This window comes from Temnothorax nylanderi, unplaced genomic scaffold (assembly GCF_030848795.1).
Source record: "Temnothorax nylanderi isolate EJ_2023f unplaced genomic scaffold, tnyl_v1.0 TNYL_tig1275_pilon, whole genome shotgun sequence".
In the NCBI taxonomy this organism is placed as follows: domain Eukaryota; kingdom Metazoa; phylum Arthropoda; class Insecta; order Hymenoptera; family Formicidae; genus Temnothorax; species Temnothorax nylanderi.
The window spans coordinates 1-22,440 of NW_027250337.1; the positions used below are offsets into that span (position 1 = coordinate 1).

At 31.7% G+C, this 22,440-nt stretch overlaps 1 protein-coding gene and 1 long non-coding RNA gene across 2 annotated transcripts; both read left to right on the top strand.

The window, feature by feature from the left end:
* Positions 1 to 6,738: 6,738 nt before the first annotated feature.
* On the top strand, positions 6,739 to 9,017 carry LOC139787109 (uncharacterized). The gene is made up of 4 exons (XR_011722523.1): positions 6,739 to 7,299; positions 7,377 to 7,773; positions 8,322 to 8,469; positions 8,631 to 9,017. It is a non-coding gene; the product is annotated as an uncharacterized lncRNA (long non-coding RNA).
* Positions 9,018 to 13,992: 4,975 nt separating this feature from the next.
* LOC139787108 (uncharacterized) lies at positions 13,993 to 16,076 on the top strand. Its single transcript, XM_071726197.1, has 3 exons — positions 13,993 to 14,266; positions 14,341 to 14,620; positions 14,892 to 16,076. The coding sequence occupies exon 3, from the start codon at positions 14,934 to 14,936 to the stop codon at positions 15,639 to 15,641; it is 708 nt and encodes a 235-aa protein (XP_071582298.1). The 5' UTR covers positions 13,993 to 14,266; positions 14,341 to 14,620; positions 14,892 to 14,933; the 3' UTR covers positions 15,642 to 16,076.
* The last annotated feature ends 6,364 nt before the right edge of the window (positions 16,077 to 22,440 follow it).

Consider the following 22,440-nt stretch of genomic DNA (forward strand, 5'->3'; position numbering starts at 1 on the left):
AATTTTAATACAACACCGGAATCGGATTAATGCGATATTTCCGGATTCATCTGAATCCGACTCAATCGGTTTTAATCGTATCTGCGCTTAATCCATTTAAATCGGGTAATTAAAGTAGCTATGTGAATCGGATTAAATCCGCTTTAATCATTAAATTGTATATAACACATAATTTTTACGTAATAGAGTTCTTACTACAGGATTTCTTTTTGGTAAAGTTATGAGTTCTATATTTGCAAAACTGTAAAATGTTTTCATTTAAATAAATACTGCACATTGTAATAAATTTGTAGTACAAAGAATGGAATTATAATAAAGTAGTAAATAATCCTGTTTATACATATATCCGGAATTCACGGATTCTGTCAGTTTGAATCGGTCAGTCAATCCGTATAAATCATTATAATTTCGTGATTTCGGGGTTCACGAAATCATAACGATTTAAACGATTGACTAAGACCGATTCAAACCGATAGAAAACGAGTGAAATTACATCCTTGAGTACGAATCCGTTTCAATCGTTTCCAATCGGTATAATCGTTATGAAATCATGACGATTCAAACCGATAGGAACCGATTGAAATTACATCGTTAATTGATTACGAATCCGTTTCAATCGGTTTCGATCGGTGTAATCGTTACGAAATCATAACGATTCAAACCGATAGGAACCGATTAAAATTACATCGTTGAATACCAATCCGTTTCAATCGTTTTCAATCAGTGTAATCGTTTATAAAATCATAACGATTCAAATCGATAGAATCCGATTGAAATTACATCCTTGAATACCAATCCGTTTCAATCGTTTTCAGTCGGTGTAATCGTTATAAATCCGTGATTTCCGGATCAAGAATCCAGATTCATGCGGATTCAAAATTTTTAATCGGATTCAATCGGTCATTTTTAGCAGGGAAGTTACTACAGAATTGAGTAACGCTCGCGTAAACGTAGTATAGGTTAGATTACCGGTTTCTTACAAAATTTTACATAAAACGCGAGATTCACTTATGGGAGCTTTCCAGCAAGCGACACAAGTCGACACAGGTATCGTTTTGTCTTTGTTACTCATTGTCAAAAAAGAAAGATAGAACGACGTTTGTCTCGGCTTGTGTCACCTGCTGCCCTTATGGAAAAATGCACTCAACTTTTGGTGTTAACCGTTAAAAAAACATCATAGAAAAACCCTTAAAGTTGGGTGTGATTTCGGACCGTCAATTGAAGGTTAACCATCATTCGAAGGTTAACCTTCAATTGGCGGTCCGAAATCACACCCAACTTTAAGGGTTTTTCTTTGGTTGATGGTTAACCTTCAAGTGATAGTTAACCTTCAATTAATGGTTAATCCTTAAAAATGACGGTATAAACCTTAAAAATATAAACCTTCAAATAAAAATAACAAATATGGCGTCCCAATGAGAATCTCTTAAGGGCTCCGCTCGCTGAACTGGACTCCTCGCCTCGATCCTCCCTCTCGGACGCTAGCTGCCGCAGCTCTCCCTTTCCTGGCGGTGAGCTCTCCCAATCCGACTCTCGCTCGGTTGGTCTCCAGAACACGCGCCGCAACGATCAATCCGTCAAGAAAGAGGTAACGGACTCGACACGTTCGAAGAAACGCAAGCAAGTGCGGCCATGACACCTAACGAGTGAGGAAGGAGGCGGGGGCTCTTTGAGAGTGGCGACTCGCGCGTCGCGCCATCTAATGTGAAACGATCGGGCGTTGTAAAACGCGAAAAGAATTCGAGCGCAATATCTGAACAAATTATTTAATTTTTAATAAGTCCAATTATTATTAATATTTATTTTCATAATTGAACTTATTTTTTATTTTGATAAATGTAAATACAAATATCTTATTGTATTAATATTTAATATTAATAATTTAATTAGTTGCTTAATTTAACTTCTTGTTTAACAAATGAGCGGATGTAGTACCCGCGGAAAACAGTTAAATATGAACTTTATATGGACCTTAATAAAATCTCCATTTAAATTTTATTTGATTTAAATTAATGCTGAATAACTGCATTAATATGGCTCATATTTGTTCTATATATAAAACTTAATTAAGAATATAAGAAGAAATGCCGATATACATTTCGATTAAAAATCTCGAACATATGAATACACATCGTATATTTTTAATCGACGTGTATACTCGTACGTATGTTTCGTAGTATACAAAGTATATATACGTACTTCTTACAGTATCATTTCATCATCAAAATATTCGTATTTAATTTGGCTTAATAAGGATTTAATTAGCTAATATATTCAATTTAAATATTAATCTTATTGAAACCATATATGAAATTAATAAGTTGTACATTTTATTCAAATTTCATTAAATTCAAATAAAACTTTTATATGTTCTTAATATGTTGAATTCAAATAAGACCTTTATATGTTCTTAATAAGTTCTAAATCTAATTTAAATTTAATTAAATTCAAATAAGACCTTTATACGTTCTTAATGAGGCTTTTAAGGCACAGCGCGCACGCACCTGGGGCTGGATCCTTGAATTTATTCGCAAGAAAAACGTATGCGGAAATTCTGCTCTTATAAAAAAGTTGCAAGTTGATTAACTAAAAGCCATGCGATCAACTTGCAACTTTTCTGTAAGAGTAGAATTTGCGCATACTTTTCTCTTGCGAATAAATTCAAAAATCCAGCCCCTATTGTAGCTTGCCGAAATTTTGCGGTTTCAATCAACAGGCAATGTTTTTCAAACGTTTTGTAATATGTGTTTAAAACTGATTTTCAAATATTTTTCAAACGTTTAAAAAACATTGTCTGCTAATTAGGATAATAATGGGATTAGAGAATATGGTATCAACAGAGAATGAGTTATAAGATTAAAAAAAACGTTTATAAATTACAATTATTGTGTTTATATTGATTTGCTTTAAATCCAGTGGTACAAAAAGAAGATATGTAAACTTCTGATAAAATTAACGAAATGCGCAACACTTGCGCAGTAATCGAATACATAAAAACAAATATTAATCGCTAGCAACAAAAAGATTGATGCAGTTGCACAAAATATTAATCACCATAAAAACCAAGAATACAATTTGCTAGCTCAAAAGAATAAAAATAGAGACATTTTTTATATACTTAATCAAACTGAACCCTTATGGAAAAATACACTCAACTTTTGGTGTTAACCGTTAAAAAAACACCATAGAAAAACTCTTAAAGTTGGGTGTGATTTCGGACCAATTGAAGGTTAACCATTATTTGAAGGTTAATCTTCAATTGGCGGTCCGAAATCACACCCAACTTTAAGAGTTTTTCTTCGGATGATGATGGTTAACCTTCAAGTGATAGTTAACCTTCAATTAATGATTAATCCTTAAAAAATGACGGTATAAACCCTAAAAATATGAACCCTCAAATGAAAGTAACAAATATGGCGTCCCAATGAGAATCTCTTAAGGAGGGTGGTTAGTCAAATCAATTTGATAAGAATTAGTTCAATGGAGAATATTTGTCTATGGGAATCTGTCGTCCATATATGCCAAAGTTGAAGATAATCGTCTGCATGGTTGTCGAGTAATTAATTATTGAAGTTATACTCTTGTCTCTCTCTTATACACGGGCAACACAGCAAAAATGTTACCTAACCTGTAATGTAACTCTCGAAAGCATATTAAATATTGCGATATTATATACGCATCAAGATCTTGTAGAGAGATTAGACGAAGAGGAGCTAATCAATTCATTTATAAAGAAAAAAAACTTGCACATTGCTTCCTCATAATTCTTAAGTGTGCAAGTAGAAACTTGCACATTGCTTCCTCATAATTCTTAAGTGTGCAAGTAGAAACTTGCACATTGCTTCCTCATAGTTTTTAAGTGTGCAAGTAGAAACTTGCACATTGCTTCCTCATAGTTCTTAAGTGTGCAAGTAGAAACCTGCACATTGCTTCCTTTAAGTTTTTAAGAGTGCAAGTAGAAACTTGCACATTACTTTGTCATAATTTTTAAGTAGGCAAATTATTTTTAAGTGTGCAACCTGCACATTGCTTCCTCATAGTTCTTAAGTGTGCAACTAGAAACCTGCACATTGCTTCCTTTAAGTTTTTAAGAGTGCAAGTAGAAACTTGCACATTACTTTGTCATAATTTTTAAGTATGCAAATTATTTTTAAGTGTGCAAGTAGAAACCTGCACATTGCTTTCTTATTTATTTTTAAGTGTGCATTTTAAGTGATAGGGGTAGAAAAAATATTTTTTTTAGGCAGAAATCAGTAACTCTCACCAATTTTCGCGAAATTCAAAACAATCTTCCTTTAATGATACGTTCTATATATAAGATTACATATATAACTTGTACACTTTTTAGGCAAAAATCGGTAACCCCTTCACCGATCATTGCCAAATTCAACACCAACCTACCTTTAATGATACTTGCGATCTATCCATAAAATAATTAAGCTCGATATCTCAAAATTTGTGGAAATTAGGGCAATCTTGTAGATTCTTTTAGATAGAAATCGGTAACGCCTTTATTATTAACAATTTTTATTAATTCTATTATATTCTTCAGTTTTTTTACCCCTATTTTATATATAATTCTTTAAAATTTGGTTAATCAATTCTTAAGTTATAGAAATTTTAGTAAGTTTGGCTGTTTTTTTAACAGAAATCGGTAACCCCTTTATTATTAACAAAATTGAATTATTCTATTATATTCTTCAGTCTTTTCTACCCCTATTTCATATATAATTCGTTAAGATTTGGTTAATTAGTTCTGGAGTTATAGAAATTTCGGTAAACTTAGTTATTTTTTTTAACAAATCGGTAACCCCTTTATTATTAACAATTTTTATTAATTCTATTATATTCTTCAGTCTTTTCTACCCCTATTTCATATATAATTCGTTAAGATTTGGTTGATCAGTTCTGGAGTTATAGAAATTTCTGTAAATTTGGCACAGACATACATACACACATACCGACATTTTTTTTTAATGCAATATTTCGACGTTTTAAAACACTCTGAACATATTGACATTAAAAACTCAAAAAACAATCTTTTCTTTGGTTTCTTGTACCCCTATTTTATATATAATTCTTTTAAATTTGGTTGATTAGAGCCAACTTTATACACAATCAAAGGTTCATATACGAATTTACGAAAACAAAGCTTTCTCTATGAGGAAGCAATAAGAATTTAGTGAAAATAGGTGCAAATAACTCTTTACATATTTAGGAGAAACTTTCTCGAAGACTGAAATGATTCGTCTTTATAGTTATCAAGAAATTGTAAAAATAAAAAAAAACAGGACCACATTTATTATTTCCACATTTCAATGTGGATAATAACGTATTTGGGTTTCAATTGTACAAACAACTCTTTTTAAACCTTAAGAAACAGCAATTAAATGCATTCCACATATTTATTTGCTAAAATTCGTTTATTTCACGCGACGAAAATTTAACCTATATGCTTTCCCCCTGCCGCGCCGCCTGCCTCGCACCGAGAACTAACCAACCTCCTTAAGGACTCCGCTCGCTGAACCGGATTCCTCGCCTCGATCCTCCCTCTCGGACGCTAGCTTCCGCAGCTCTCCCTTTCCTGGCGGTGAGCTCTCCCTGGTGATCCGACTCTCGCTCGGTTAGTCTCCAGAACACGCGCCGCAACGATCAATCCGTCAAGAAAGAAATAACGGACTCGACACGTTCGAAGAAACGCAAGCAAGTGCGGCCATGACACCTAACGAGTGAGGAAGGAGGCGGGGGCTCTTTGAGAGTGGCGACTCGCGCGTCGCGCCATCTAATGTGAAACGATCGGGCGTTGTAAAACGCGAAAAGAATTCGAGCGCAATATCTGAACAAATTATTTAATTTTTAATAAGTCCAATTATTAATATTTATTTTCATAATTGAACTTATTTTTTATTTTGATAAATGTAAATACAAATATCTTATTGTATTAATATTTAATATTAATAATTTAATTAGTTGCTTAATTTAACTTCTTGTTTAATAAATGAGCGGATGTAGTACTGAAAATGTACCTATTATATAATATTTTAATTTTCAAAATTGTCAAATTACAAACAGGAATTTTGTTGTGACTTTTACAGTTATAAAGTAACTATTTAATGGAAATGGAAGCCTAAAAAAATTAATATTGTAACGCAATTATTATAATGCTCAAATTATAAAATATTTACATTATCCATGTCTGCCAATACAATATAATTTTTTATTCATATTGCATTCTATATAATGGCAATGTTATTATATATTTGACAGGCAAATCAAAATAGCTTTGAATCGATATCGAAATGATGAAATATCCATGTCTTAACAGAAAATACATAATTTGCCTGTTTTTCGATACATATATATTTAAAATTATTATAAACCCACATAGCATGCATATCAAAAAGACGTCCCGAAGATATCCCGAGAAGATATCCTATCTCCTAAATATATCTTCGGGATATCTTCTGGACGTCTTTTTGATATGCATGCTATGTGGGAAGCCAATGACCTACATAACTAAAACTGAAATTATAAAATATATGTACGATGTAGACAGTATAAAATAATTAACGTAATTAAACATGCAGATTTGTGGTTGATAATGACAAAATTCAATAATAAACCTATAACCTAACAGACTACAACGCAAGACTAACATAACTCGCAGGTTTATTAAAATCTTATGAATCACAATTTTTGATTAATTATATTCATATTTTGATTAAATATGAATATATGATGGGTCAATGGGAACACTTTCAATTAAATAAAAATTTAATTTGGGTGTTAATTAAAATTTTATTTGTTTCAAATACAAATAAAATTTGAACTCAGGATGGTTAGATGCTTATTAAATATTAATATGATCCATATATGCGCCTGGACAAGTTAAATCCAATAGCAAGATCTTATTTAAATTTAATTTCGATCCAAATTTGGAACATATTTAAATTTAATTACTTTTATATTCAATATTTGGTTTTTATTTGAGTTTAATTTCGTTCATATAAATGACTAATATAAACCATATTTAAAACATATTTAACTCTTTTCCGCGGGTATAATTGTCGTAACTTTTCGTTGGATCAAAAGGTTCCCATCTACTCGCTGGAAAAATGTGTTTGTTCCTCTCGTACCATCTAATGAGAAAAAATAAAAAAATAACATAAAAGAGAATTATACAAAGTTCTTTTAATGATAAATACCTAAATAAAACTTTTCCGGCATGTGATTCCTCGATTTCAACAGAAGCATCGTGCATAACACGAATATCATCGTGAACGTCAAATGTGAACAGAGGTCCGCTCTTTCCTCGTGCCTATAGACTTAACTGTTTATTATATGTAAATAAATATAAAGAAATATTTTCCGTGCAGGTGTATTCTATCGTGCCATGTACGCAATCTTTGCGGCAATGTCCGACTACTACTACAGATAGCATCGTCTTGGCAAGATGCATTGTGGGCATGTGTGAAGAGCCTTCTAGATATCAAAGTTGAATCAGCACTGAGGTTAATAATAGTGAAAATGGTGAAAATATTATACAATTATGCCGGAGGAATATTGGAAAAATGAAATCTCGTTGGAAGACGCGTTCAAAGAATTGCACGCGTCGAAAAATCGCGCCATTGACAAAGGAGCCTGTTTCACCGACCAATAGATACGTTCTGAGAACGCAGACGTGTGGCGAGCTGACACTTAAAATTGTTGGAGATACCGGAAGATGTATGCGAGCAGTCATTATATCTTTGGTTTCAGAGAAAGGATTTGTTGGTTGGTATATTATTTTTTTTTAACAAAACGTCAAAGTGAAGAAAATACATAAAAAGTATTATTTGAAATATTGTATCTTTCCATGTGAGATATCTGTATATTTTAAAATTTAAATAAATAAATGTTACATTATTCATTCATTAATATACGATAAATAATTCAAATAAGTGAATCAATAACTGAGGACTTTCGATAATGAAATTACCAAGTAAAGTAAAAGATGGGCTTTGAGAATATAAAGCGATTAACAGTGCGTAAGTTAACGTTATAATAATGATCGCGATTTATTATGTATCTTCGTAGTAATTAAAGATCGTCGTTATAACGTTAACTTACATATTGTTAATCACATTGTATTCTTAAAGCTTCCCTTTTACTTGTTAATAAATAATTATCTGCAAAGAGGCTGGTAAATATTGCATTAATCCTTTGCATCTATAAAATTTTCTTATAAAGTTTACAGTCACTTTATTTAATTTAGCTAGATAGTGCAACATACACTCTTTATGCAACTCTTATATTTTCAACACAAATGTATTATTCTACAGGTTACATTCCGAACACGCATCTATCATTGCAATTTAAATAGTCAAGGAATTATCTGCTTGGACATATTAAAGGATAATTGGTCCCCTGCGTTGACAATTTTAAAAGTTTTATTGTCAATATGTTTCCTTTTAACAGACTGCAATTCAGGTAGGCACACTATTTATGATAATTTATTTAAATTTGATGTATGATATGTACATTGTAAATAATGAATGTATCGGAATGTATCTTTCTCGTTCTTGAGATAACATTCTGTAAATATAATTATTATAATTATTACGTGTATTTCACATAATTTTATTTTACAGCTGATCCACTGGTAGGTAGTATAGCCACGCAATACCTACAAAATAGAGAAGAACACGATCGCATAGTGCAGCTTTGGACCAAACGCTATGCTACATGAGCATATTTACAGTTCGAAGACCAAGAGGCAGAGCCGCGGGGATACGACGACAAGAAGAAAGATGTCGTCAGCTAACTACCATTAGGGTAGACGAGGCAGAAGACCGAGACAGTAACATAATTATTTTTAAGCCTTATTTTTAAGCAGTAATAACCCGTCAGTATATTATATATTCGTACCTCTGACCATACACATATGAACACACACATACAAAGTGAATATGTGAATATACTACGTTTCTTATACATACATGAAAACATAATTGCTAAATAAACATTTAATAAAACTATTATATTGTTATTTACTTCATACTTACCAAATCAAGTTTTATTTAATATGTATAATCTATTGTAACTGTAAATAAATATTATTTACTGTATAATTAAATGCTGGTACATTCAAGAAATTTGTAATTCTGACCTGGATTTATATCCTGTCTAAACTACACATGTATGTTTAAATTGATGTTTTACCTAGTTATTGCACCAATAATGTTTAAATAAATCGTAGCTTTAGTTTTTAACGCAGGAAAAGAAAATTTAACGATTAAGCGCTAACCGATGTTGATGCATTTTATTGGGTAATTATGCATTTTAGGGGAGGCACCTCCGATGACCTTGACTTTGACATATGTTGTCAAGGTCACCCTCCTGAGTGACCTTCAGAAAGTTTTAGCCGGCGCTCGTTTTTTATTAAAAAGTTATAAACAAAAAAGTTTGAAAAATGTAGCAGTTATTTTGAGTACTAATAGACAAAAATGACTGATATTTATGTGGAAATAGTACATGTATGAACGAAGGAAAATTATTTAAAGCAGTGAATTGTTGGTATATTGAAAGAAAAGTTATTTAAAGCAGAGAATAGTTGGTATATTGAAAAGTATATATACAATTGTATATGTTAGAAAGCATAAATATAAAGTATTCCCTGCTTTAACCATAATTGTGTGATTATAATTGTAAATATTATTTATTAAATGCGTGGGCACATTCTATAAGCTCGATCGAAAGAATATAAACAATAACATATATACTCTTAGAGTTTCTAGTCAGATGTATTATTTTCAGTGAGAGGATATAATGTTGCCATTATTTCGAAAAACTTACATATACGTTCACAGTATACATATTTACGTTTAAATAAGAATTTAGCTAAATAATGTACGTAATGATAATTGCGAGTTCCATATTTTGGTATTCCACTTTGAATATCACGCCACAAACGTTCTATATTTTGTGTGTGAACTCCTGTATGAGGATCTACAAAATTTTCACTATGGTTCACAACACGATGTGTATAGTTATAATTTTTTAATTCATTGTATGCTCTCCAGCAGTCACTATGGATAACACAGGTCAACAAGGTTTTGTTGTTGGAAAGCTGTGGGTCATTTCCGAAGTAATTTTGTGCGTAGAATCAAAAGTAGCAAAAAACCGCATTTTTCGAGTACATAACTTCAAATATCTTAAAATCCTGACGTGATGGGCCAATTGTTACCTCGGATTCGGATTCTACGCACAAAATTACTTCGGAAATGACCCACAGCTTCCCAACAACATCCAAGACCCCCTTTTTTGTAGACCTGTGTAATAGTATCCGGTGCAATAAAACGAAGTATATTTGGAATTAAAATTTGAGATGAGCGTTGTTCTACGGGAACAACAAAAAATCTGCCAGTATGTCGTTCGACACCTCCAAACCATTGGCCAGTAATGAGACGTCCACGATGATACTTGCGCCTTCCAAATTTAGTCTCATCGATTTCTACAACAATATTTGAACCGCCAATTTGCTCTTCATTACGCAACAGCTATTGTGCCAAAAGCTATATAAAAATACGTGTCATTTACTATTTCAAAGATCATTATAATAGCAGCATTAATGTAGAAAATAAAAAAATATACTTCTCGACAAAAATTTATCCAATCAACTGCCGTGTGAGATGTAATAGCTAGTTCTCCTTGTAAAAATAACTGTCGTGGAGAATTTAATAGTAGAAAATAAGAAATTAAACGACAAATTTTTGGCAAATTTAGTGCAGCTCTTTCAAACCACGTATTCGTTAGAGCACTGATTTTAAAATTGCACGTTTTTCTAACTCGTTTTTTACCACGGATTTGTTTGTGGTACATACCACCGCAATGAATAATAAGTGATTGCTGTTCCATGTTTAAGTGCACAATTTTGTTGCACCGAAGACACTTTATTCGATCACGAATAACTTTTTTCTCTGCCAGAAATCTAATTAACTCTTCGTAATTATGCGTTAAGTGAAGAAACTCGTGAAATAACATAGTGAAACGAAAGTTAGAATTACTGTACCGTTTTGATAATCACTGACAACTAAAAGAGACGTAGCGAAATATAAACACAGAATCATAAACAGTAATACTATTCCTACTCCTATGTTTATACTTCTATGTAAACATAGCTTTACGCGAGATTCACCTTTTCAGATACTACTCAGTTACCGAAATAATTTCACGCTGTGGACAAGCGATTTTATATGGACAATATATTTATATAATATGGCATATTCAAAAGACCAAATAAATAAAAATCCTTGGCTTGCGGCTCAAGATGTTGTTGGTGTTGCGAAAACTTGGCCTAAGTTTATAAGAAAAATGTTTTGGGACAAAAATTTCAAGGATCATAATCGGATGATTATAGTGAATTTTGCATATTTAAATGCAATTTCAGAAGATTTTCTACACGACATTTTAACTTTTACCTTGAAAGAAGCATACACAAACGAAAGAAAGCGCAATGTCAAAGATAGGTTTCGTTATTTAAATCACGAAGTAAGTCTTTTAATTTTTGATAACTATATTAAATATATGTATATTTATTAAATGTCTTTCATAAATTTGTAGGAATTTGGACGAGATCGACGTAGTCGTGTTTATAGTTAGGTACCACGTTTATTTCAAAGAAATGTTAGATTTAAATTTCGAACCACGTAAAAATTAATAATATATGTATTAAAAAGAGAATAATAAAAGGTAATAATGTATTTACATACTGTTATTTCAATTAAATGATTAAAGCAAAGAACAGTTTATGCTTTTGATTAAAGCAGGGAATACTTTATATTTATGCTTTCTAACATATACAATTGTATATATACTTTTCAATATACCAACTATTCTCTGCTTTAAATAACTTTTCTTTCAATATACCAACAATTCACTGCTTTAAATAATTTTCCTTCGTTCATACATGTACTATTTCCACATAAATATCAGTTATTTATGTCTATTAGTACTCAAAATAACTGCTACATTTTTCAAACTTTTTTTGTTTATAATTTTTTAATAAAAAACGAGCGCCGGCTAAAATTTTCTGAAGGTCGCTCAGGAGGGTGACCTTGACAACATATGTCAAAGTCAAGGTCATCGGAGGTGCCTCCCCTAAAATGCATAATTACCATTTTTTAGTTTTTGGTCATTTTTATCGTGGATTGAATAAGAAATGAACATTTTGACTTTGATTGCTCATAACTCCCTTAAAAATCATCGTATTGCAATTCAAAAAACAGATTCTTAAAGCTGAACTTTGCTTTATTAAACGGTATAATTGCCAAATTTTTTTAAATAACAGGTAGACATGATACAAATGGATGAAAATAATGTAAATTATTTTTAAATGCAGAGTATACTTAAAAATACAAAAAAACATAAAGAATAAATTTGTTTTATTGTCCTGCACAATTGTTTTCTGGGTCAAAATAAAAAAAGGAAAAATCGCTAATTTTTACATTATTTTCATTCATTTGTATCATAGCCCAGTCGATAGAGACATTTAAATGGAATTAATTCCGGGAAGCGATTTTTTTTTTGGTCTGTTTCGGAGGGTCATGGGTAGTCTAAAACCGGATTTTCGGGATTATAACCCTGGAGCGTTAGCCGCTATTTTGATTAGAAGGGTGATTTTGTTTTTATTAAATATCTCGCTTATTTTCAACTTTAGAGTGAAAGTGGTAATAACCAAACTTGTAGAAAATTTAATACTCTACAATTTTGGTCGTTATCATTTGTCACCTAGGATCGATATTTTGGGTCTTAGACTCGAAAGTGAGGTATAAGATTATAAGATATATTGTTTATAAGATTAAGATGCGTAACACTACAAAAAGGCGTGATATCCGTACAAAATTACCTTTTTTAAAAAATTATAACTCAAGTGATACACATCACAAAATTACGTTATTTTATCAAAGATGAGTCGCGCTTCAAGTGATTTATTACCATTACAAAAAAGTTACACTGCATTACAACAAAATTACACTGAGAAAAAAATTTGTCAATCCCAAGAAATATTTAGTCCGATACGTTCAACTAAACATTTTAGTTAGTTAACTAAACATTAGTTGAATTAATTAATTCTTGATTAAAGAAACGAAATAAATTGTTGAAACAACTAATATTTAGTTAACTAACTAAAATGTTTAGTTGAACGTATCGGACTAAATATTTTTGGGGATTAACAATTTTTTTTCTCAGTGTATATATTGCCTAAAAAAATAATTGTTGTTGCACTACTTTGAAAAATCTTTATATTGCATCAATTAGAAAAAGAATGTATGATAACAATTTTATAAGATTAAAAAATTTTGTTTATATTTAAATACAAAGTTTATTTTCAATAGAATAAAAGATTGAATCATGAAGAATTACAGAGGTAACAGTACAAAATACAAATATTTTATTAAAATACATAAATTTTTCTAGAGAGAGAGGGAGAGGGAGAGGGAGAGGGAGAGGGAGAGGGAGAGGGAGAGGGAGAGGGAGAGGGAGAGGGAGAGGGAGAGGGAGAGGGAGAGGGAGAGGGAGAGGGAAAGGGAGAGGGAGAGAGAGAGAGAGAGAGAGAGAGAGAGAGATAGATAGATAGATAGATAGATGTTTATTTATGCCATAGTCTGGACTTTAGGCAATCAAGAGATATACAAAAGAACGCTGTGTGATCGCTACATAGCGGTAACAATAGAAATAACAAAAAAAATAATAATAAAAAATAATAATAATACAGCAAGTAGGTGATACACCCCTGGCTGAGGACGGAGCGCAAGCATAATAAGGGAAATAGAATTAGTATTAAAAAAAAAGAGCGAGATTAAGCAAGCATCCCGCAACTCCACAAAGGGTGTACAAGGAGGTGTATACACCAATATCGCAAACGGAAGAAACAGAATCGCAAGAATTATAATAAAATAACCTAAAACTAGATGTAAATAACTGAGTAAAGCGACTAGAATTAAAATTTGAATCATGCTCAAACATCTGATTGCTCCAAGGTGGAAGCATGCACGGAACTAGACTCGAGGGAAAAGAGATGGTTATGAAGCTTTCGTTTAAATTCGGTGACAGTCGATGAGGACACAATCTCAGTAGGAAGCGAGTTCCATAGATAAATTCCTGCGAGATGGAAGGACCTATGATATGTCTCAGTCCTATGGATAGGAATTTGAAATGCATGTTCCAGTGCCAATCGCGACAATCGTCTAATCAAGGAATCAGGCCTGATGAAGATTTCGGAGAGGTAACTAGGAGACATACCGCGGGATATCCTGTACATCTCAATTCCCAGAAAGTACAGACGTCTGCTTTTTACAGACAACCACCCCAGTTGATGACGAAAAGGCGTGATGTGTTCATCACGCCTTAAATTGAGTATGAAGCGAATCGCACAGTTGATAAGCCTCTGTAATCTATTGTTGAGCTCATCGGTTACATCATTGTACACAAGAGAACAATAATCCAACAAAGGCCAAATAAATGCAGTCACAAGTTTTACCCGTAGCTGAAGTGACAAGGAGTTCTTATGAAACTTGAGCTTATACAGCGTAAAGTGCACTCTCCTGGAAATATGGGTGACATGGCTATCCCAAGACAGGTCGGACCTCATAATGACTCCCAGATTTCGCGCTTCAGCAACATAGGGAATTTATAAGAGAGGGAGAGGGAGAGGGAGAGAGAGAGAGAGAGAGAGAGAGGAGAGAGAGAGAGGAGAGAGAGAGAGAGAGAGAGAGAGAGAGAGAGAGAGAGAGAGAGAGAGAGAGAGAGAGAGAGAGAGAGAGAGAGAGAGAGAGAGAGAGAGAGAGAGAGAATACAGAGGTGAGTTAGACAGAAAGATTAGAGAATAATTCAGATGATTTTTGTTACAGATAACCTAAAGGGAGAAAGAGAGGAAAACGGCGGAAAGAAGGATGGAATGCAGAGAGACGATTATAATAGAAAAGGAGGCGATAGAAAAGATAGTGGAAGGGAAAGTATTGGAGATGATAAAGGAGTTTAAGGAGGACAGTAAGAGAAAAGTTGAGGAGATAAAAGAATTGAAGGAGGAGGTAGAGAGATTAAAAAGAAAGGTGTATAGGATGGAACAGAGCACGGGCAAAAGGAAAAGGGATGACAGTGAGGGGAGAAAGGGTAAGTTTTATAAGAGGAAATGGTGGGCAGAGGAGTACGAAAGGAATGACGACGAGAAGAGAAAGAAGAACGTGATACTAAGGATCGAGAAGGAGAGATGGGTGGGAAAGGAATCAAATTGGGAGAAGGTGAAGGAATTATTTTCGGAAGGATTAAAGGTGAAGGTGGAGGTGAAAGAGGTAAGCGTGATAGGTCAGAGAAGAGACTGGGTAACGGTATTAATAAAAATGGGGAATGAGGAGGATAAGTGGAAGGTATTGGATGCAAGGAGAAAGGAAGGGAGCAAATTGAGAGTGAAAATGGATGAGGACAAATCGGTGGAGACGAGGGTAAGAGAAAGAGAGGAGAAAGAAAGGAGAAAAGAAAGGAGAGAGGAGGAAAGCGGAAGACCAAAGAGGACCGCGGAGGACGAGATTGCGAAAAGGGTGGAGGAGAATTTGCTGATGGATTCGGACGAGGACGAAGCCGATAGGAAGAAAAGAGAGTAGGAGGAATGTAAGATAGAAAGGAGAGATGAAGGGAGATGAAGAGAGAAGCGTTAAGGGAGAGAGAGGGGAGGAGAAGGAGGTAAGATTGTAGGATTAATACCTTTATTTTCTTCAGAGTAAAGGTAGAGTAAGAAAGAAGGAAGGCGTCAAGCACTAGGAGGGAAAGAGCCGGAAAAAAAGGGAAGAGCCGCGTCAGGAAGGAGGGAATGAAAGGAGTGTTGAATTAGGGGAAGATAAAGGAGATGGCCAGAGGAGTGCCGGATGGAAGAGGAAGGGAAGGGAAATAAGATGTGAGGTCGCTCAATGACCAGGCCGGGGGAAATAAAGTAAAATGTAAAGGTTTTTGGGACCGTTTTTGCTTAATAAAACGCCTTTCCAGCCCCGGAAGGGGAGTGAAAGATTAATTGAATTGAATATATCATTATATAATTCAAAATATAACTAGATATGAACAATAGATCATATATGCACTCATGTATGGATACATATAAGGTTCATATGGAAGTATATATAATCCTATATGATTATATATCTTTATCTTTACTATTATAATAAAGAGACAGAGTTTGTAGCCTTTTTTTGTTCGCTATGATCTCGAAAACCATTTTACCGAATTCTTACTAAAAGTATATAAAATAGGGGTAGAATTTTCTGGGGAGTGCTATAGAGTGTATAGTTTTTCGTTACCAATCTTTTTGGGAACCGGTATCCGAAATTTTTCCAATTTTTCGGGAAATAATTGACCGAATCTTAAAGAATTGTATATAAAACAGGGGTAGAATTTCCCGGGGAGTGCCATAAAGTGTATAATTTTTCGTTATCGATCTTTTTGGAAACCGGTATCAGAAGTTTTTCGAATTTTTCGGGAAATAATTGATCGAATTTTAAAGAATTGTACATAAAACAGGGGTAGAATTTCCTGGGGAGTGCTATAAACAGTATAGTTTTTCGTTACCGATTTTTTGGGGAATCGGTATCTTTTTGGAAATCGGTTACGAAATTTTTCCAATTTTTTAGGAAATAATTGAGTGAATCTCAAAGAATTGTATACGACGAAATTGAACTTATAGAGAGAACATTTTAGAGAGAGAGACTATTTGCGTGTCTTATTACACATGTCTTCCGGGGCGAAGCCCGGGTAACCAGCTAGTAATTTATATATATATATAAAGCAAAATTTCCGTACTTATACATGATATCATATATGATTATATATGAGTTTATATAATTTATATATAAATTATATTTAAGAAATTATGTATTTATCCATGTAGATTATATATGATTATATATAACCATATATAAACTTTAAATTTGGATTATCCGATAGATGGCATCCGCCTGGTAAAAAATTTTTTATATAAAAACATATCTAAATATATATAATTATATAATATTATATAAAATATTATATAAAATATGTCCATATATGTTTTTTTTCTTTTATGTATAATCATTGTTCGTATGTACAAGAAAAATAATAAGAAAAACAATTAGAAAATAATTAAAAAGATAATTTTTGCATTGTTTTTTTATTGTTTTTACATTGTTCATTTATTTGCCTATATATAATCATATATAATCATATATAAATGTAATAATGTATATAAAATATGATTATATATGATTATATATGAGCAAATTTTTCACATTTGCACAGACTTTATTTTTTTGTAAAAAAACAATACAAAAATTATCCTTTTAATTATTTTCTTATTATTTTTCTTGTACTTAAATACGAACAGAGATTATACAAAAGAAAAAAACATAGTATGGACATATATGGATATATTTTATATATAATTTTTATATAGATAATATTATATGATTATATACATTTAGATATATTTTTATATAAAAAATGTTTTACCGGGTAATAGGATTTGTTTCTCGTATTTAAAATTTGACGAACAACATGGTATAAAAACGATATCAAGAGACACGGCAGTATCTCACGCCGAGCAGCGCCACATAACCAAGTTATATGTAAATCATTTCACCTTTGATTCTAGCTTTTAAAAAAATATACACTTAATTTATCAATGCTTCATTCCTTAATCGAAGTTCCCGGGAAAAAAAGATTATGTATAATTATATATAATTATATATAAATATATATGATTATATGTGATTATATATGAAATTTGGTGCTTTATATAAAATTATATATGGGCATATATAATTCCAAATATAACTAGATAGGTATGAACAATAGATCATATATGCACTCATGTATGGATACATGTAAGATTCATATGGAAGTATATATAACCCTATATGATTATATATAATTTCATGTAGCGTTATATATAAAAAGCAAAATTTCCGTACTTATATATGACATCATATATGATTATATATGACTATATATAATTATACAGCCGATTAAAATAATTTGAATATATATAAATGTTTCATATACAATTTGACATGATTATATATGAGTTCTTATAATTTATATATAAATTATATATAAAAAGCATTTATCCACATAGATTATATATAATTATATATAACCATATATAAACACAACACATGTGCATTATATGTATATATTACACTTTTAAATTCTGATTGTCCGATAGATGGTATCCGATAGGATTTGTTTCTCGTATTTAAAATTTGACGAACAGTGGTATAAGGACGGTATCAAGAGACACGGCAGGTGTCTCACGCCAAGCAGCGCCAAGTTATAATAATATCCCGGGAAAAAAAGATTATATATAATTATATATAAATATATATGATTATATATAATGCAATTATATATGAATTTTGTCTCTATATGATCATATATAATTACATATAATCATATATAATCATATATGAACATATATAATGATATTATATATATGTAAATATATATAATCATATATGACCATATATAGTCAATATATATTTAAAAAGAACAGTTAACTTTGATAATAAAGCATTGATAAATTTAGATGTATATTTTTTCAAAATCTGTAGAATCAAAAGTGAAAAAATTTATTCCATATATTATAACTTGGCATTGCTTGACGTGAGACAGTGCCGTGTCTTTTGATACCGTTTTTATACCACTGTTCGTCAAATTTTAAAAACGAGAAACGAATCCTATCGAATGCCATCTATTGGATAATCCGAATTTAAAGTTTATATATGATTATATATAATCATATATAATCTACATGGATAAATGCTTCTTATATATAATTTATATATAAATTATATGAACTCATATAATCATGTCAAATTGTATATGAAACATTTATATATATCTATTTAAATATATTTTAATCGCCTGTATAATTATATATAATCATATATAATCATATATGATATCATATATAAGTACGGAAATTTTGCTTTTTATATATAACGCTACATGAAATTATATATAATCATATAGGGTTATACTTCCATATGAATCTTATATGTATCCATACATGAGTGTATATATGATCTATTGTTCATATCTAGTTATATTTGGAATTATATATGCTCATATATAATGATATATGGACCCATATATAATTTTATATAAAGCACCAAGTTTCATATATAATTACATATAATCATATATATTTATATATAATTATATATAATCTTTTTTTCCCGGGATGGGATAAATCATTTCACTTTTGATTTTATAACTTTTGAAAAAATATACATTTAATTTATCAATGCTTTATTATTGAAGTTAACAGTTCTTTTTCAATATATATATTGACTATATATGGTCATATATGATTATATATATTTACATATATATATAATTTCATTATATGTGTTCATATATGATCATATATGATCATATATGATTATATATAATCATATATATTTCTATATAATTATATATAATCTTTTTTTCCCGGGAATTGATATAACAATATAAATTTTTTAATATTTTAAGTCTGAAGAAATCAACTACAATTTAAAAAAATGCATTATGCGTAATGAGCGAATATTCATGTATCTTGCACATAGAGAGAGATTTGCGCGACGTATACTTGTCGTTTTCTCGTTTTCTCGTTTTCTCGAAGCTTGGAATGCGATTCGACCTGATGGCAAGCCAGAATAACGGTAAGTGTTATGTGCAGAGAGTCAGAGACCATGTAATTTCAAGCAGCATTGCCTTAGGCAGGGCTCCTTTCTACGAAACTGCAATGTAGCCTCCATCGATGGTGAGGATCGATTTCTAATTAAATCAGTAGTGCCAAGCGTGATTCTGTTTTCTCCGCATGAGATTTTAATTATTGATACGAAAAATATCTAGTTGCAAAAGGCAACAGTAGCTTAATTTTGACGTCATACGTACATGGAAATTTGTGTAATACATATACCTTTTTCAAAAAAGTTGAAAAAAAGCGCCAAGTACACGCGTAATGTTGTAAATCCAAAAATCCAACCTAAGTGGTAGTAGCTTTATTTCTCCTTAACAAAATTATTATATCACAAAATTACGTTACCTAACTCAACCCAAGTGATATGTATTTCAAAAAAATTTGTGAAATCTTTAAATTACTCCAATTGCAAAGAGAATATACATATTGCTTTGAAAAATAATTGTTGTGCAACTACTTTTAAAAAATAAAACTCAAGTGGTACATATCTTTGTGTTCCCATTCGATGGTCTTCCTATTCCAACCCAAGTGGTAGTAGCTTTAATTCTTCTTAACAAAATTATCTCTTCTTCTTTACTAACTACGTCAACCATTTATGAAAAATATTCAGATATATTTAAATAATTATTTTGAAAATGATTATGATGGTTCATCTGAATCAGATTCTGAACACTAAATCTCGTAATCTTTCAAATATATCTGAATATTTTTCATAAATGGTTGACGTAGTTAGTAAAGAAACAGAACAGAAATAAGATGAATGTTATGTGACTGCATATATGTGTATATACAGAAAGTATAAAAAAATATATATATGTATGTAATAAAAAATATATATTTAAATGTAATAAAAATATTATATACAATTTCATGATGCAAAATTAATTAAATGGAAATGTAGTGCTTGTTTTAAAACGTTTCACCTTTTATTAAACCGCTCAAACACAGTTACTTTAACAGACGTTTTAAACACATTATTATAGATTTTAAAATATTTCCCGTGGTTTCCTGGGTAAATGACTATTATTTCCTTCTTATTTCAACCTTAAATAAGGTGGAAAAAAATGTTTCACAGGTTTCCCAGCGGGGCACAAAACGGCCATTTTTGGACCCCCTCCTTTCTAATTCAATAAAACTTGAAGTAAATATGTAGAATAACGGCACCCTCTCTGATTCTTTTGAAATTTTCACATTTTGTGTATTTTGGATAGTAAAAAATATTTTTAGAAGGAAAATTGTCGCTCATGTTCCGTTTGTTTATAATTAATACTTAAAATACCACGATGTCGGTGAGTAAAGAAATAGTAATTTATAAATATATATTTTGCTTCTTACTATTAGATCACATGTTATATACAACTTTATTCAATTATATATTTTTAAAATATATTATAGTATATGCTAAAGCCAATCCAGCCGCGTAATAACGATTATATCGAGATCTCAAAATCTCGGGTACTCGCAACTCGTTGCGTTGCGTAAAGATACACCGGATACACGGTCTCGCTTTGGGTGTACTTGGCGCGAGACACTATTATGTCTCTTGATATCTTTCTATCCTGGGACCATATTCTCGAGCCTGCCCTAATAATTTTCGAATGCGACTTTCTATTTGAAAAGCATTGAATTTCACATGCGAGTTTCATGAAAACGATTCGAGAATAGGGCCGTTGGTCGATAAGTCATAAGTCATGCATATCGATCTGATTTACCTGCTGGGTCGATAATAACGCGCGCACGGTTTATCATCAGAAGCGATATTAGCGCCGCATAGTGTCGAAAAAGTGAAAGGGACAACAATTTTTTAGGGCGACGACGACGATAATAATAACGACGTATTTTAATCAAAATATTTACATTTCGGACTTTGCATTGTAATATCTGCGCTCGTAGGGCACGTAGAAGAAAAATAAAAGCACTTTTATTATATAAATCGACCCCAAGCTATCGATTGAGCCTACTTAGAACTCGATCCGTTCAGTCATTATCGAGATCTCAAAATCTCGGGTACTTGCAACTCGTCGCGTCGCGTAAAAGTCACGGTGCGGTCTCGCTTCGCGTGTACTTGGCGCGAGACACTACCATGTCTCTTGATAATAATATATTAAATGTTCGGTGATATTTGTCCAATGTGATATTTAAATATATAAACATGAATTTATTTATACATAACAAATTAAAAATATTCAAATTAAACGAAGTATAGGCTCTCTAGACTAAATCAAAGGAAATAGGTGAGGCAATCGGAGCCAAGCGCGGTAGTCAATGCGCAGACAAATTGTAATAATAAATAAATATATTAAAAACGAACGTTTCGACACTTTTTTTTGTCATCCTCAGCGTAAAGAAGTTACATAAAATAAAAATTTACATGAAAAATCGAGACAAAGTAGTGTATAAGAAGGCGCAGTCAATAAATAAAATACAATAAATTAGACTCATACGGATGTAACGTCGTCGAAAGTCCAGATAAGCCGGTATGCACCTGCTCCATATCCATCGCATCTTAGAAATAAACTAGCCAGGTTGGAAGACCAGGTAGGTAGGAAAGATTCGAATGCCCTACCTGTACCATCAAACGGAGTCGCAATGTTGTAAGGACGCTATTAAACCGTGATATAATCAAATGACTAATGAATTTACTTACGGAGCAATTGCAGACCAGGATATCACATTGTAACAACGAGCCTGTC